Source organism: Ochlerotatus camptorhynchus, unplaced genomic scaffold (assembly GCF_037179485.1).
Source record: "Ochlerotatus camptorhynchus isolate MF236.1 unplaced genomic scaffold, CSIRO-AGI_Acam_v1.1 ptg000824l, whole genome shotgun sequence".
NCBI classification, from domain to species: Eukaryota; Metazoa; Arthropoda; class Insecta; order Diptera; family Culicidae; genus Ochlerotatus; species Ochlerotatus camptorhynchus.
The window spans coordinates 143132-161246 of NW_027041285.1; the positions used below are offsets into that span (position 1 = coordinate 143132).

General features: G+C 43.7%; 1 protein-coding gene across 2 annotated transcripts; it reads right to left on the minus strand.

Annotated features, from left to right (window-relative positions):
* Positions 1-366: 366 nt before the first annotated feature.
* LOC135715153 (ras guanine nucleotide exchange factor Q-like) lies at positions 367-17440 on the minus strand. 2 transcript variants are annotated; one of them, XM_065238553.1, is made up of 2 exons: positions 17244-17440; positions 367-2744 (listed from the first exon to the last, which is right to left on the minus strand). In XM_065238553.1, exon 2 carries the CDS (start codon positions 2619-2621, stop codon positions 2283-2285), a length of 339 nt encoding a protein of 112 aa, XP_065094625.1. In that variant the 5' UTR covers positions 2622-2744; positions 17244-17440; the 3' UTR covers positions 367-2282. The 2 variants fall into 2 exon arrangements, with proteins under 2 accessions (XP_065094625.1, XP_065094624.1); XM_065238552.1 differs by having other exon boundaries at positions 367-2778.
* Positions 17441-18115: the final 675 nt, after the last annotated feature.

Genomic DNA, 18115 nt, shown 5'->3' on the forward strand with positions numbered 1-18115 from the left:
CTTATGTCTGGCATCGGTATTATAAGAAAATGATAGATGTATTTCTATCATTTCCAGGATTCTTTCAAGTACTGGCTGTGTATGTGTAGACTAGACTAGACTAGACTTATGTCTGGCATCGGTATTATAGCTGGCAACTTACCTTCAATTTAATGATCGCTGGCATAACGATGCAAGCGCCTTCGGGTAGGCAACCGCACGGGCACGTCGATTGAAGAGCGAAACTAGACGGATGCGCTTGAGAATGAGGGGTGCTTCGATGCAGAAAAAGATAACGGGAAACGGGTAGTCAATGGGATTTCGGATTCCCAATCAGTCAACGTTATTTAAATCAAAATAGGTTTTTATTCCGTTACAGTTCACAAATTCACAAAAATATATTTTATTTTTAAATAGGTACTTTCTTTTAAACAGATCCTGCCCAAGGTTTACTCGGTTAACTTCACTCAATGTTTGCTTTTCGTTACTTCCACTCTCTCATTTTTTGTTCTTTTTGGTACTCCGCTTGTGTCATTCGTCTTTGGCAACTTTTGATTGAAAAAATATTTCGATTTGTTTAACATTTTCCTCGCTAAGTACTAACAAAGCAACTTATCGACATAGATACATACAAGTTCACTTTTCTGTAAATAAATTCTCTTAAATGATAAACGGTTTCTTGTAGCCTGTTTTTTTTTATCCAGACAAATAAACTTCGATCAGTCAAATCAACTCCGATAATCGCTTACGTTTGCTAGGAAGTCTGGATTAGTTAATGCTTATTTCTGAAACTGTTAATCTGTTCAGTGACATGTAAATTGATCAATGCATGCTAGTCTATAATTAGTGTCGATTTTTAAAATACCGTCTCTTGCATTCCAAAGCGATTCTTAGTGTTCTTTCGAATTGTCTACACTTTCTATCTGAATAAACTTCTAGAACCGACTATAATGATCTACTCTGCATGATTCCGTTATTCGATTTGCTTATCACAGAACTGTTTAGTTTTTTTTTTTTTAAATTTGAACCGTTCCAGTAGAAGATATCTCCGTTAAAACAAAAATCTAGGACTGCGAATTTGAGTTTGATTGCTTAATGTAACAATCAAAATTTAGGACAATTGGAGGCTACTACCACAAACGAAGTGACAGACGACTAACTGGCGAAGAAATCCATTAAAATAATGTGGTTCACTGTAATAGAATTTTGTTAAAAGCTTGTGCCTTAATCCACTAGATGGGCTAGTATTTTTGGTGATCTTTTACAGTGTGCAAAGAGTGTATCATTTTGTCATTTTTTTATGCATTTCAGTTTAAGACATAGAACCAAAACATTCTAGTACATTTGGTGAAAATACTAGTACAATCCAGTAGTAGTGCTGCCATGTGGTACACTGAAAAATTGCAATAGCAGGTTCGTCACCAAAGTTTTCGAACCGCTCCGTCTGTCACTTCGTTTGTGTTAGCGGATGCATCGCCATGTAAAGATGTTTATTGCTTTCATCTGACTAAGCTAACAAAATTATGATATTAGATCTGTCCAAATGAGTTTGACAGTGATTTGTTTTGTAATTTCCTCAGATTTTCACTAACACGCTATCACAAATCACATCAAAATTATGAAATCATCATCAATTTCATAGTTCTTCTATTCACCACGGGAGCCAACTTTGATTTGCCAATTGATGGGCAAAGATTTCTCGGACAGTTGTTGTGCTATTTGCCTTCAGAGCTGTGTAATTAAGGTTGAACACAAGAATCAATATTTTCTTTCTCCGAGGCGGGGAGGAATATGATGCTAGGTACGTCTTGGTGGTTAGCCAAACTTTCTGATTCAATGCATGGATGATTGGAAATTTGATGAGGCAAACTGTCTGGATGGCGCAGCAACACAAGAAACTCATTCATGCCGGTAATTAATGACGGAACTTTTCTTTGTGCGTAACGCAATCGATGGAAATAATTCCCGCATAGCGTCGTTCGGTGACGCGTGAATTTGGACCAATCAAGTGAAATCAAACGGGAATGAATGCCCAAAAGTTCCAAACAGCTGAGCTGTTTTCGTCTAGACGGTTGCTGATCAATGTTTTACGGAAATATCTTCCTACCGTCCGATGTCGCATTTTCACTAAAATACTGGCTAATCTCTGGCTACAATCTCAACAGTTCATAAATCTCTTATTCTTCCCCGTCCCGAATTCTAATTCTACTGAATGGTGAGAGAAAGTTCAATTTGATTAGAACTACAAACAATCTTCTGCTATGTACACTTCACACTTTGCCCCGACGAACCTTTACCTTAAATTACGTACCCTCCTCGCACTCGACGTAGTAAACCGACGACAGGGCAAAGGTGACGGTCCCGGTCGAAACGAACTCATTGTCGTTACAGGTCGTGGTCGTGTCCTCCTCGTCGTCGTCCACGTTGACGTCCGCGACCAGTGTGTTGATGTTCCGGCGTGGCACTCGAAACCGACTGCCGGCCATCATCATCATCTTCGTCATCTTGGATGAGCTCGTCGGCGGCCCGGCCGTTGTTAATGGATTCGAACAGTTCGATTGGGTGTTGCTGTTGCTGTTGCTGTTGTTGCTGTTGTTGATGTTGATGATGCTTTGTGGGTTGGTGCTGGTGGTCGTGGTCATGATCGAGGGTGCGGTGACGTTGGGACCGCTGCTGCTTTTGGTTGTTCCACCAAACCAAGGGGTTCCAAAGGCCGGAGCAGCACCGGCGGCACACGATCAGGTCGTAGCATCATTGGGGAAATCCTACATGGGTTGAATCGGTCGGTAAGGAATGGTTCTATACACACACACATACACAGACGTGGGATAAAGGTGAGATTGATTCAATTTTGTTTTGCATTTTTTCCGATCCATGGATGAATTGCGACGATAAGCGGCGCCGATCAAACGAACACGAACGAACGATGCATGGCATGGCGAAAATAAATGGAAAAAAGAAAAACGAGAACTATTGAAACAAATATAGCAACCAGCGATAATTCGGCAATAAGCATTTTTTTTTTATTTATCAAGATTTCATTAGAATGATGACGTAATGTAATGGAACTCGAGAAGCGTATTTTATTTTAAAATCTCTGATATATATTAAATTTAAAATCATGCAGAAAACAAAAGAACTTACCTTATCGATTATGTCAGCAAACAATATCATCTTGAAATGTTTTTCGATTCAATCTCCTCACGCGATTTCCCTTGTTTCAGTCCCTTATAAGCATAAAATACCTACATGCTTAACCTTGATTCTCAATGTTCTACTCCAAAGGGAAATTCTAAAAACAGCATTCACATTTAGTCCAAATCATAGTAAAAGGATTACGAAAGAAGAGCAATCATTGCAGATTTCGAAACGATCAATTTTTTGAAATAAGACAACGTCTTTGCACCATTTCATCGAAGCAGCGTTGCGATGTCATGTAAGGCAGTAATCAACTTTGCAATGGGGATGATTTCCAACAATGCCCGCAGACCATTACTTCGTCTTCTCGGATAGTCTCAGTCAGAATTGAAAAAATCATGAAAAAATCACCAGCATTCACTATGAAATGAATTTATCATCCATAGTGAACTTTGATGAATTTCAATGATTTTTTTCAGCCCTGGTCTCAGTTCGATTGGGGCTGTTCGGTCGACGAAACCAAGTAGGCACTCATATTATTTTCTTTCAAAGGTAAGGGGGCAGATAGGTGTGCTGGTCGAAAGATCATATAACAAGCAGAACATTGCATTAGGTCCTAAGTAACATGGACAGATTCTCTCCGTCGACTTTCTCTTTGTATCCCCACGGCCATTTAAAGACATTCTCAGGTATTTTCAGCACACAAATCGCTAAATGAAGCTTTTATCCAGCATCTAATACGACAAACACAACAAGAAGCGATCATGTGCTCAAGTTATTAACGAAAGAGAAAGTCGACGAAGAGAATCGATCAATGTTACTTAGGACCTAATGCAATGTTCAGCTAGATTTTATTACCTTTGTATGGGTCCCCTCACATTGCTCAATCACAGGCAATGAAAAGGCGGACTCTCTAGCAAAGGTGGGCGCGCAGGAAGGCGAACTTTATGACAGGCAAATTTCTCACGATTGAATTCACAATTTAGTGTGTCAGAGTACCCTTTCGAGTTGGCAAACCGATTGGGACACTGGAAATCTAAGACGGTGATTACATTCAATTCTTCCTAATGTTTTTTTTTTCGAGAGCGTGGTTTAGAGGCTTGGGTTTAAGTCGTGACTTCATTCGTGTGATGAGTAGACTTATGTCCAACCACTACTCGCTAGATGCTCATCTCAATAGAATAGACCTCGTGGACAGCAACATCTGTCGGTGTGGTAACGGTTACGATGACATCGATCACGCAGTTTGGCAATGTACCGATAATGACGCCGCCAGACAGCGCCTTTTGAATACCCTCGAGGCTCAAGGAAGCCAACCCTATCAGAGACGTGTTGGCAACTCGCGATATCTGCTATATGCAGTCAATTAGTGTGTTCCTGTAAAGTCTAGTATAAGAATTTATACTATTTGTCTTTGTCTATCTTTATCAGTTTTGATGTAGGACTACGTCTGTGGTTTCTATATGGGGTACACTTTGTGAAAACCGAAAACGTGAAACGAAATTATGAAAGATTTTGAACGTTAATAACTAAGCTGCCCTTGAACCAATTTCAATAACTTTATCACCAATCGATCAGAAATATTTCTACGCATATGTTAAAATTAAGACTTTATCATTTTTTTTTTCAAAATGTCACTGTTGAAAATTGCACGAATGTGCAACTTTAGCTATAATTATTAAAATTCTCACCGATTGCCTGCGAAAAGTGATTCATCCATCCCGCCTCACCAAACGGTGTTTATTCAACCACCGCGTGGGGAGTGGTGGTGTTCTCCAGTACACAACGAAATGCTCCCCGCAAGCAGCGAGCTGCAGCCCACATGAGCATTCACAGAAAGAGGAAGAAGCCGCATCGCTATTGATTGGAATCAGTAGCTCTTCGTGAGTCGCTGTGGGCCATCTATGCCAAGCGCGTCATACTAAAAAGTATAAACAGAGAGAACCCCGCTCAAATTCCTATTCCTACACAAAACACAAGTTCCTGCTGCAGTTAACAAATAACATTTCTCGCGTCACCTTTCAAATAGATCAATCTACGTTGATCGATTCTCTTCAACGATTCTCTTCAACGATTCTCTTCAACGATTCTCTCTTTCGTTAATAGCATGGCTGCATTCATATGTCGGGCAAAATTTTCTACATAGTCTATCAAAAGATCATCAAGCATCAAGCATATTGGACGATAAGATCAGCTGAACGTGTTTTTGGAGCCGACTTAATAACGAAAGAGAGAATCGTTGAAGAGAATCGATCAATGTAGATTGGTCTATTTGAAAGGTGACCCTAGATTTATTATGTAAGACCACGTAGTCGTACGTCACCATTGCGTACAACCCCATAGGGTTGTCCCTTGTAGTTTTTGTTTGTCTAGTCCTCCCGTCTCGATGAGTCTCATCGTCGACTACTGATCACCATAGCCGGTCGAACACCAGACGACTTTAGAACCGCACTATCGTTCATACTGGCGACAATGCTCTGGTGAGACAACGGAACCCATCCCCAATATCTTACCCTGATCCTATCTTTCGACAATGACTGATCTCTGACCTCGGGTAAGCCGTGAGTTTTCGGGCCAACTCCTACTAGACATCGAATTAAGTGAATTTCGTTACAAACAAAGTAAAGCTAACGTGATTGAGCCTTCCAGATAAACTAACTAGATAAAAAAAATTGTTTCAGGTCATTTTCAAGTGGGAATCCTACCATCCACAACACCGTAATGGTACTCAATGCACAAGTTACCTCTCCTTCGGCCATGGCACGAAAAACTGTCATTTGAAACCACGCTGCGACCCACTCGACGGCGACCTGTGCTCAAGCTGATGACACCGAGCCGAAGTGCCTTAACTGCGGCGGTACTCACCGTGTCACTACTCGGGACTGCCCCAAGCGAACGGAACACATCAACATCAGGAAGAAGGTGGCTACTAGTAACCAGCCAGGTCGGCATCGAAACAAACGTACACTACCAGCCATCACGGATGAATAATACCCGAAAATCCAGCCTCATCGCCTGGTCCCAAATCTATCACCGCTACCCCTCAACAATCAACGAGACAAATCAATTTTCTGCCTCGGCACCTGGACTATCGTAAGCCCGTGTTGCCTCAGGCGATTCAGTTGACGAATCTACGTTTACATCGAAGGAACTAGTAACGCTGGTTGCTGAGGTGATCGTCATCCTGCACACCTGCAAGACTCGATCTGAACAGCTTCATGCTACCTTATCTCTCGTCACCAAGTATGGACCGTGAAGCTACGGAATCACCTAATCCCTTCGCAACAGTCGAGCCACTACCGCCAGCGATCTGCAGCCATCCCGGTCCTGTGTGCGAAGTTGGTGAAGGGGTATTCCACTCTGTCGCAGCAGGCAAGTACCCCCACAACATGAACATTCCGCGTCGAGTAACGTTTGTCGCTTCCAGCCACCTGTGCTCGTCAACTCGTCAACTTCCAGCCACCTGTGCTCGTCAACTCACTTCCACTCAGCCACACGTCGATGCATCACAGATGTTCCAGTTCCGGCCGTCACAGCAAACCCAGTCAACCTTAAAACGTTCCATCAATGCCAGGGGGATAATCCCCCCGCTGCTCCTGAATTCGAAACGAAAAAAACATCTTCTCAACGCCTCATTTCTGTGTACTATCAGAATGTTAGAGGCATGCGAACCAAAATTATGCAGTTACGTTTGCTTCTTTCCAGCTGCGACTACGATGTGCTCGTCTTCACAGAAACTTGGCTTCGAGCCGATATTGATAGTGCTGAAATTTCATCCGACTATACATTTTATCGTTGTGATCGTAGTGCGTTGGCTAGTCAGCATTCTCGCGGAGGAGGAGTATTAATTGCGGTCAAAGCTCATCTCAACTGTGAGGCTATTCCACGAGGCTTCCAGAATTTGAAGTTTAAGGTGATGGCATTTCGCGCAACTCTCGCAGATTGGCATACCGTACTCGATTACAGGAAGGATGATTTGTTTGTAGACAGCAAGCTTATTTTTCAGGGACAGGGTTGACTTCCTGTTGATAAGTGGATACAACGATCTTATCAAGATGTTGCACTTGGTTTTTGTTTTGTCAACGTGCTCCCTGAAAAGAAGCTTGCTGTCTAGTGTTAGCCCGAGGTATACGACCTCTTTGGACCATTCCACCACTGTGCCGTTCAGGCAGATCTTGTCATTCTCTGACGGAACATGTCTAGGAGATTTAGAGTGTGGAAAGATAATGACCCGGGTCTTTGCCGCGTTGATACGGATCTTCCAGCTGTTGAAATATTCAGACAGGACGTCCAGGCCTCTCTGAAGTTTGGCAGTCAGAGCTCCGATGACCCTACCCTTGTAGACGATGAATGTGTCATCTGCGAACAGAGACAACGATCCACCATCAGGGAGAGCCGGCATATCGGAGCTGAACAGGTTGAATAGGATGGGGCCAAGAATGCTTCCTTGTGGAACCCCGGCACCGATGTTGAAAGCATCCGATGTGATGCCATTCAGAGAGACTCGGAACGTCCTGTCTGATAGATAGTTGTTTATGATCTTCACTAGGAAGATTGGAAGACCGTACTGCTGCAATTTGAACACCAGGCCATCATGCCAGACATTGTCGAATGCTTTTTCAACGTCCAACAACGCCATGGCAGATGTTTTCGAAACATACTTGTTCCGTCTGAGAATGTTTGTTACTCGAGTCAGCTGGTGGACGGTCGAACGACCTTTCCGAAAACCAAACTGTTCCCCGAGTAACAAGTTGTTTTCATCGGCAGATGTTAGGAGCCGGTGGTACACTGCTCTTTCGAACAGTTTTGATAACCCTGAGAGAAGGCTGATTGGTCGATAACTTGAAGGAGAGGACGGATCCTTCCCAGGTTTCCGGATGGGTATGACTTTAGCTGACTTCCAACACGAGGGGAAGTAGCCAAGTCTGAGGCACTGATTAAAAATCAGTGCCAGATGGTTGTAGAATCTGGAACTCAAGTGTTTGTGTTCCAGATTCAGGATGTTGTCAAAACCTGGGGCCTTCATGTTTTTAGATGATTTGATATAGGCCAACAGTTCATCAGCCGTAATTTCGGATTCCTCTGGAAAAATGTTAGGAATCTGAAGAGGATTGGTTGCATTTTCAGCAACCTCAGATTCATGAGGGCTGACGATGTTTTGTCCGAGATTATGGGAGCTGACAAAGTGTTGACCTATCGCGGCAGCCTTCTCTTCAGGAGTTATCAGATGAACCACTGGGTCGCCGGGACGATCCAGTGGGGTCAGTGGGGGGAATGGGCCTAGGCTTGTTTTTAAGAATTTTTGTAAGTTTCCAGGAGGGCTTAGCACAATCTGGGAGAGAGCGGATCTTACTAGCAAAATCGTTATTTCTGAGATCCACCAACCTGGCCTGAATGATCTTTGTTAATCGATTACAATTGGTCTTCAAGTTAGGCAGGCCAGTACGCTGGTACTGCCTACGAATGGTGTTACGGAGTCTAATGAGATCTTTGGTAGGGCTGTCAAGGTTCAGAGCGTTACTCACCTGTCTGGATACTGGCACGTGTTGTTCCCTGGCCCGGGAAATCACCTCCTCGATGGTTTGTAGACACCGGTCAACATCTTTCGACGTCCCCGGTTGGACATCGTAGTCGGTGGTTGTGTCGACGCAGTGTTGATATTGCGCCCAGTTGACTCGATGGTAGTTGCGCCGGGAAGCTTCGAATCGGTTTACCGAGGATCCAACTTCGGCCACCACCGGGTAGTGGTCCGAGCTCAGCTCCTGGAATGCCACAGGTTGCGAGACGTTGTGTCCCATGTTGCTTACGAAGATGTCGATGGTCGCATGGACCCCAGACCGACCCAACCGGGTGGGAGAGTCCGGGGCCAAGATGGTATAGTGGCCCTCTTGCAGGTCTTCATTGAGGATGATGCCGTTTCTATTGCTCCGACCGTTGCCCCAAGCTTGATGTTTTGCGTTCAGATCGCCAGCGATGATAAAGTTCCCGCTCCTCCGGGTGAGTTTGATGATGTCTTTGCGGAGGGCCACTGACGACCCGTCCCTGATGTTGGTTTGCTTGGGGCAGTAGGCCGCGATGATGGTGATTGGGCCAAGTGATGTGCTCACCTCCACTCCGATGGCTTCAATTGTTTTCAGCTGGAAGTTTTGTAGCAGCCGGCAACTGATGTTCCGTCTTGCAGCGATGGCCACTCCTCCACCTCCAGAGCAGGTGCGATCAAGTCTGACGAGCCGGAAGTCGGGAAGGAATACGTTCAGTTCGGGCTTCAGATGCGTCTCGGTGATGATAGCAATGTCGACCTCCTTGGCGTTGAGGAAATCGAGTAGCTCTCTATGCTTGTTCGTCAGTGAGCAAGCGTTCCAATTTGCAATTTTTATAGCTTCACGGTCCATACTTGGTGACGAGTGACAAGGCAGCATGAAGCTATTCAGATCGAGTCTTGCAGGTACGCATGATGATGATGACCTCGGCCACGAGCGTCACAAGTTCCTCCGAGGTGAACGGAGAATCGTCGACAGATTCACCTGAGACAGCACCAGCGTATGATAAACCAGGGGCGGTGGATGAACCAGGAATTGGCTGGGCCGCAGCAACAGCGAGACGATGCTGAACTGTCCGACTGTTGGGAACCATTTGGATACTCGCGGGATTGGCTTGTTGGTTGTTGAGCGGAAGCGAGGCTAGGTTCGGAACATGTCGACGGGGCTGGAGAGCTGGGTACTGGACTTCCGTTAGTACAGGAGGCGAACGATGATTACGAAGGCGACCGAGCTGGTTGTTGATTGTGGCCTTCCGACGGATATTAATGAACTCCACTCGCTTGGGACATCCGCGATTGGAGGCTTGGTGGTTTCCACCGCAGTTGACACACGTTGGCTCGATGTCATCGACTTGGTCACAGGACGCAGTTGAGTAAGTTCCAGCACACTTGCCGCAGTTTGTCTTCATGTGGCAGTTTTTGTTGCCATGGCCATATGAGAGGCAGTTCATACACTGCGTTACATCACGATGTTGGGGTTTGTAATGCTCCCAACTGATGATGACCTGAAACAGGTCCCGGATTTTGGATCTCAGAGCCGCAAGACTGGTGGATCCCTTCGTGAAATGCACCAGGAACAACTGATCACGGAAGCTGGTGTTTTGGTTGGGACGCCGGTTCATCTGGAACACGGCCTCAGGTTGGAGCCCAAGCCGCTCCAGCTCGGACTTCACCGCAGCAGCCTCGAACGACGGTAATCCACGCAAAACCACCTTCAGTGGCTTGCTCGATGGCAGATCATGCGTGAAGAAGTCCACGTTGTTGTTCTTCAGGAAACTTCCTATTTGTTTGTACTCCTCCAAGCTGGAGCACATGGTTTTTGTACCGATCCTGCAAAGCTTGAAGCGAGGCAGCAGCTTGTGTTTTGCCAGTTCGGCACCCAGCTTGGCAACATCCTTCACCGGCGTGAAAAGCGGGGGAATCCGCTCTCGTCTTGCAATGGGAACAGCGTCACCATCGCCATTTTCTTCCGGGAGTACTGCATACTGGTTGGCTTGCAGTACTCGTTTTCCGGCGTCATCCTGCGACGCACTGGGCTTGATTAGCACCTTCTTTGAAGGGCCCGCTGCTGGCTCATTGGCACGTTTACGCACCATTTGTTTCGTGTTTGCAAGTTCAATTAAACTTGCCAGAACGCGAGAAGGTGGCGACACTTCCACGGCGCAACGCGACAGCACAAAACGAAGCAAAATCGAATCGAGAACTCGAGCGAAAATACGGACTGAACAGCTCGACAGTCGAGCAAAGAATGTGTCTGTCTTCGGAAAAGTTGTTCTAGAGGTCAAATACCGTACAATATGGAAATTTTTGGATTCGGGAGGACCCATATATGTTGAAAATCAATCTAGGCCGCCATTTTGAAATCCGCCATCTCGACCGTTGGTTTCGGAAAAAAAAACTGTCAAATACCCTAAAATATTGGGAATTTCTGGAACTGGAATAACATGTAGATGTCGATAATCGATGTCCACCGCCATTTTAGAATACAATTTGACTGCCTTTTTTTTAGATAAAACTGTCCACTAGTCAAAATGGCGGCCGACATCGATTTTCGACATCTACACGTCATCCCGGTTTCAAAAATACCTATATTGTAGGGTACAGTTGTTTCTAAAACCAATAGACGCCATCTTGAATTCCCAAATAGCGGCAGATATTAATTTTCCACATCTGCATGTCATCCCTGTTCCGAAAATACCGGAATGACGGGACTGACATCAAATGTTTCCACTATGGGATTTCACTAATTTGACAGTACCCTCTTAACAGGTCTATAAATGTATGGCCCATAACAAACTTGAACAACACATACGAGCTTTGCGGCTGTATTGCGTATTTTACTGCTGTCACTTACACCGCATGTGTTTGTTTTGCGTTGGTTGTAAGTGTGTGGGTAAAAAATAGCAGACAACAGAAAAATGCTGGCTTAGCAGCTCCTTGTCTGAAATCGATGGCCACCATCTTGGATTTTCAAACGGCGGCGGACATCAATTTTCGACACTTTTTTTTCTTAAATCGATGACAACCATCCTGGATTTCACAATAACAGCAAACATCGATTGTCGATCTGTATACGTCATCCCCATTCCCAAAATACCCATATTATAGGGTATTTGATTAGCCTTGTCTTACAAGAGGAAGTTTCAGTGACGACAGCTGATGATGATGATCAGAGATTATCGCTATTTCATATGATCATGATCTGTTACACAAATGATAATCGCATTATCATTTCCTGAACTGTCCATTGTGATTTATGTATTTGTACTAATCATGAGTGTAACCAAAATGAGAATGCCATTATCTTTATCTGAATCGTTGATTTTGATTCCCTGTCTCTGGGTGACTTCAGCCTCCCCAATTTGCGTTGGCAATTGAACGAGGATGTAAATGGTATCATTCCCTTCCGCTTCTTCCGCGCATGAACAGGCACTCACTGAAACTATGTTTGCTACTGGTTTGCAGCAAGTTAACCGATATGTGAATGCGAACGGAAGGCTTCTCGACCTTGTATTCGTCAGTCTTCCAGAGCGACTAGACCTCATTGAACCCACCACGCCTCTGTTGCCCGTAGACAATCACCACGTGCCTTTTGTTTTGCTGTTCGATGAGAGTATCGACGATTTAGTAGTACAGAACGAGTCGGACGATTATCTTTACTACGATTTCCGCTCGTGTGATTTTGGCCAGTTGAAAACGGCTCTAGCTGCCATTGACTGGGATTCCTAACCGCTAACCGGGCCATTGGATAGAACATTATCAGCATTCTATGACAAGCTGTATGCAGTGCTTAACGACTATGTTCTTCGGAAAAGACGATCGTTTAATTCAATTTTCAGCAAGCCATCGTAACATCCTAAGGAAAGCACGTCACCGTTTCTTCCTTTCGAAGTCTGAGAGCGACCGTAATTACCTTCGGGAAGTAGAGCTGCAGTACAAAACAATTCTATTATCCACGTACGATAACTACTTACTCAGGATCCAGGACAGCGTGAAACAAAACCCATCGTGCTTCTGGGATTTCGTGAAAAAGCGGCAAGCATCTTCTCGCATCCCATGCAACGTTACCATCAATGATGCCCAGGCTAATACAAATGAGGATGCTGCAAACCTTTTCGCCGTGTTCTTCGAGTGCGTTTTTAGTAAAGTGTCACCTGTACCAAGGCGCGATTGTTTTGCTCACGTTCCTTCGCACAACATCAACCTACCCGTTATTCAGTGTTCCGCAAATGAAGTAGTAGAAGTCATCGATGAGCTTGACATCAAAAAAGGACCTGGGACGGACGGAATACCACCCCTGTTGCTGAAAAACTGTTCAAGAGAACTAGCGAACCCAATAGCTCGCTTATTCAACCGATCACTTCACGAAAGAACCTTTCCGACATCGTGGAAAGCTGCTTGTATTGTTCCTATTCACAAATCTGGCAACTGTAATCAGGTGACAAATTATCGCGGCGTATCTATACTTTGCTGTCTCAGCAAAGTGTTTGAAAGACTAGTGCACAACGTTCTATACAACGTAGCGTCTCCAAACAGCATGGCTTTATGAAGCATCGTTCTACAACAACGAACCTCATGTGTTACGTGATCGCACTGTCCCGCGAAGTAGAAGAGAGGTGGCAAGTTGACACGGTGTATGTTGACATTGCGAAAGCCTTCGACACTGTACCGCACATTCTAGCCGAGGAAAAACTGAAGCACATAGATTTTCCAGATGGGATTACAAAGTGGATACATTCGTACTTGTGCGATCGTACTGCATATGCTGCGTTCAACTCGACTCAATCCCGCACTTTCAAAACACGTCTGGTGTACCCCAAGGAAGCGTTCTGGGACCATTAATATTCAACATTTTTATAAATGACCTGTGTCTGCTGCTTTCCTCGTTTAAGCTTTCATTCGCTGATGACCTAAAATGTATCCTGTGATAGCTTCTCTTCCGGATTGTATTGCACTGCAAGAAGATATTGATACTATACTGGTATGGTGTGGCGATAACGGCATGCGGGTCAATAACATGAACTGCAAAGTTATTACCTTCGGTCGCTGCAATAACCCCATTCTTCATCAATACAGAATGGAAACTGCATCATTGGAACGTGTGTCGTCCATCTGTGACCTTAGCGTTACCATCGATTCGAGGTTCAGATTCAACGAACACGTTACCACTGCCAAAGCTTTTTCTGTGCTGGGATTCATCCGTCGCCACGCTTCCGAGTTCACCGACATCCACGCTTTAAAAACTCTATATTGCTCGTTGGTTCGTAGCATTCTGGAGTACGCTGCTCCGATTTGGTTCCCTTATTATGTAGCTCATGTTCTCACGATTGAACGGGTGCAGAAAAGGTTCTTACAGTTTGCACTGAGACAACTTCCTTGGAACGATCCGACCAATCTTCCTCCTTATTCTGACCGATGCAAGCTCATAGGATTGGAACCACTATCTGTCAGACGAGTAACGATGCAGCGGCTATTTATTTTCGATGTCATTGGAGGATCTATAGTTTGCCCTGAACTTCTCGCACAGATCCCGCTCAACATTCCTCCTCGACGGCTTCGGAGCACGGCTTCAATAGCAGTCCCATATCACAGAACAAACTACGGCTACAACAACCCTTTCGATTCGTGTCTTCGCTTGTTCAATGTTGTCTATGACGAATTCGATTTTAACTTGACTAAAAACGTTTTTAGAAATAGGATTAGTAGTAATTTATAGTTTATAAGTAAAATAGTTCAGTCTGTACGACTAGTCGAAGACGGTGATAAATAAATAAATAAATAAATAAATAAGGATTCCTGACATAGGATCCATATAATATTTTGGTTGCTTCCAGGCATGGCAAATCATTCACATTTATTTCGCGCATTCGTTTGCCTCAAACTTTTTCCATCAAAAGAATTTCGTAAAAAGATCTTTGCAGCTTTTGAAGCGTTTGGTATTAACTAAAACTTTTGTCAATAACTCAAATCTGTACCTCTTATACATGATGAACTAGAACGGTCAGAACTTGTTATTATTTTTCAGTGAATGTGGTGACATTTTCAGATAAGTATTTGACTCTTTTTATCATGAAATTTTAGTTGAAATTATTATAAAAACAATTTCCGTGAATATTTTCCCCAGAAACACTATATTTTTGTTAGCAACTTTGTCTCAGACTTCATTTCAATCAAAAGTAAAGCATTCATGCTGAAATTCACAGCAGTGAAAAAAAGAAGTTTCAAGCATGAAAAAACTACAAGGTACAACCTTATGGGGTTGTACGCAATGGTGACGTAGGATTACGTGGTCTAATATAATAAATCTTATTTTTTAACTGCAGCAGGAGCTTGTTTTTTGTGTAGGAATAGAAATTTGAGCGGGGTTCTCTCTGTTTATACTCTTTAGTATGACGTGCTTGACATAGATGGCCCACAGCGACTCACGAAGAGCTACTGATTCCGATCAATAGCGGTGCGGGTTCTTCCTCCTTCTATGAATGCTCATGTGGGCTGCAGCTCGCTGCTTGCGGGCAGCCTTTCGTTGTGTACTGGAGAACACCACCACTCACCACGCGGTGATTGAATAAACACCGTTCGGTGAGACCAGATGCAATTGAACTTTGAAATCTGTGTTAGGGAAAACACTTGCCACAGGCAATCAGTGATAGTTTTAATTATCGTAGCAACAGTTGCACATTCGTACAATTTTCAATAGTGAAATTTTGACTGATGCGTAGGAATATTTCTGATCGATTGATGATAAAAATATTGAAATTGGCCCAGGAGCAGCTGAGCTATGAACGTTCAAAATCTTTCATAATTATGTTACATGTTCCATTTTCGGTTTTCACAAAGTGTACCTCCATATAGAAACCACAGACGTAGTCCTTTGTCAAAATCATTAGAAAATTTTGCATTACCCTGGCCACGATTTTCCTCCTTCGTGAAAATTTTCGTGGAAAACAATTTTCAGATTATCTTTTTTATGAATTACAGAGATAATTTAAGCTAGAATTAAACTAAAATTTTCCGGGAAACTTTAAAACCCTGATTTTTTTAAATTGCGTTTCGTCTAAATAACCATAAACTCTATCTTTGGGCTAAATTTTATAAAACTCTGAGACCCTTCAACCCATTTCTACTGGATAATCCTAAACTGCTCGAATCTATTACCAGTATTTCGGTAAGTACATGGCTTAGATAACTGATTTTCCTGAGGTTTTCTCCGTTGAATAGTCTACTACCGATGGACGAACGCGAATCACGTATCGGAGGAAGTCAATTTTCGATTATTGACCACCTGAATCCCCACAGTGCACAGTGCACCGTCGTCGTTGTCGTTGTCGACGGTTAATGTAAACACCAATGAATGATTCGATTTCCAATCGCTGCGGGCGCCGGGTGGGTTGGTGGAAGGGGTGGTTCGGCACAATGAGCGGATTTGATCGAGCTTCGATTCTTTGTTGTTTATTTGGCTTGTTCGAATCATATTTTACGCTAGTAGGTACAAAATGGGGCTGTGGGAGGGTGGACTCCCCACATCAACCCGCTTCTTCCTATTCAGTCTCTGTTTGCATTTTAGTATTTCAGATTCGTGCTTCGCAATAACGGACAAGTGCTAGTTTTATTTGTTTTCGTTTTGGATACAAAGCAAATACAATTCCTAGTGTATATGAAATCGGAAACTACTTACTACTCTAGAAGAAGAGAAACGCTGATCTACACAAGCAGGGATTGGAAATTTGATGGCATTGTTAGAAAGGTGTCTAGATTTAGGATAAACAGAGATCGATCAAGTGTAGGAGGTAGGCAGTTTACTTACGATGCACTTTTCACTGGTTTATTGAGGGTTCCGAAAATAAGCCAGATCTATTGAACTCGACAGTCAAGCGTGCAGCTCGTTGTACACGGGCAATCAATTAATATTTGTAAATCATCTTGCTTATTTTCGCAACACTAAAGCAAAATGGACCATTAACGCTCCTTTGTGAGTTTTCTACCGGAAAAGATTCGACATCAACTTCAAACACTACCTATTGCTCGAGGCGGGACACTGCAGTAGCAGCTCGACGTCGCTTCGGTCGTATTCAATTAACACAAATTTGTATCCTTGGGGGGTTTGAGAGGTGAGCGCACGCCTTCGAGGAAACACGCTGACTGTCAGGGACCATCCCGGTGCTGTCCGTCAGCAGCTCAAACTCAATTAGTGTCCCTCAAGATGTTCTTCATTTCAGCTTATCAATTATTACTAGCCAATCAGCGCGTATTTTTTCCAATTATATCCCTGCCGATGGTGATTGTCGTTTTCTGTTTCAATTTTAATTCCTCGTCCAGCTCAGCCGAGTAGCAATAGACAGTGTATTGGGTTAGCTAGAGTGGTGGACTCTATTCTCTATTTATTTTTTTACATGGGTTTCAAAGCTATGTTTCTATGACTAGGGGAAGTATAAGTACTAGAGGCTAAGTGGGCGGGGAGCTCAAGCGGAGGGAAATTAGATAGAAGCTCATGCGGCGCGTTCGATGGGTTGGTGGTGGTGGTGGTGGTGGTGGGTGTGATGATCATCATCCACAGGAGAGGGGCTAATCAATCGATAACATTACTTACATGGAGCGGGATGCGTTGGTTCAGGGATTTGTTCTTGTTTTTCTTGAACGAACAGAGCAACAGTTCACGCATTCCCTTGCGGAAGTTCCGGCTGAGGAAGGCGTACAGCAGCGGGTTGACGCCCGAGTTGAAGTACGTCACCAGAAAGGTGAGTGGTGTGAACAGGGCATTGAAGTTCGAATCGCCCTTGTAGTCTGTGGACCTGGAAGGAGGATAGGGGAAATGATGAGAATTAATAATAGTAATTAATAGCTGATTGTACTGTTCAAAAAGACCAACCGAAATTGTACAAGCCTCGTGGACAGTGGCCCAGGAATGAAATTTGAACAGGAAAAAAAATTACACTCTGGGATTGCATCGAATTGAGTTGACGTCTTCAGTAAAGCCTCTTGTACAAAAAAGAGGTTTGTTGTCTTTGGCAAAGTTGTAGAACGTAAAATTTTATGAAAAGTTACCCAAGACTGTATATTTTCAAACGATTGAGATATATGAAGTTTTATTAAATTTACCTGAAATTCATGTTTTTAGTACACTGAAACCACCATTTACGAAGCCTTTTTTACGCAGAATTCTGTTTACGTCCTTTTTTTACGAACGAATTCCCAAATAATGATGCCAAAGTGTATGCATCGCAAAAAGGGTTGCCATTTAAAGTTCTTTTCGTTTTGGATAACGGAAAGATTCAAAATTTCCTGTGAAATGAATAGTGTGATCATTACGTCTCGCACGCTGAGCCGGCCAAGACGTACTGGTCTCGTTGTACGACACTATAGTCCGATATTTTTTGAGTTTTTCCCCACACGAGGGTTTTTTTTTCTCACCAAAGTTATTTGGCATAGTGTTATAGATAACAAGTGCGCGAGTGAGGAAGC

Bases quoted from the DNA above. Each gene is read 5' to 3' on its own strand.
- LOC135715153 (XM_065238553.1), bottom strand. From the start codon at position 2,621: ATGACCACGACCACCAGCACCAACCCACAAAGCATCATCAACATCAAC.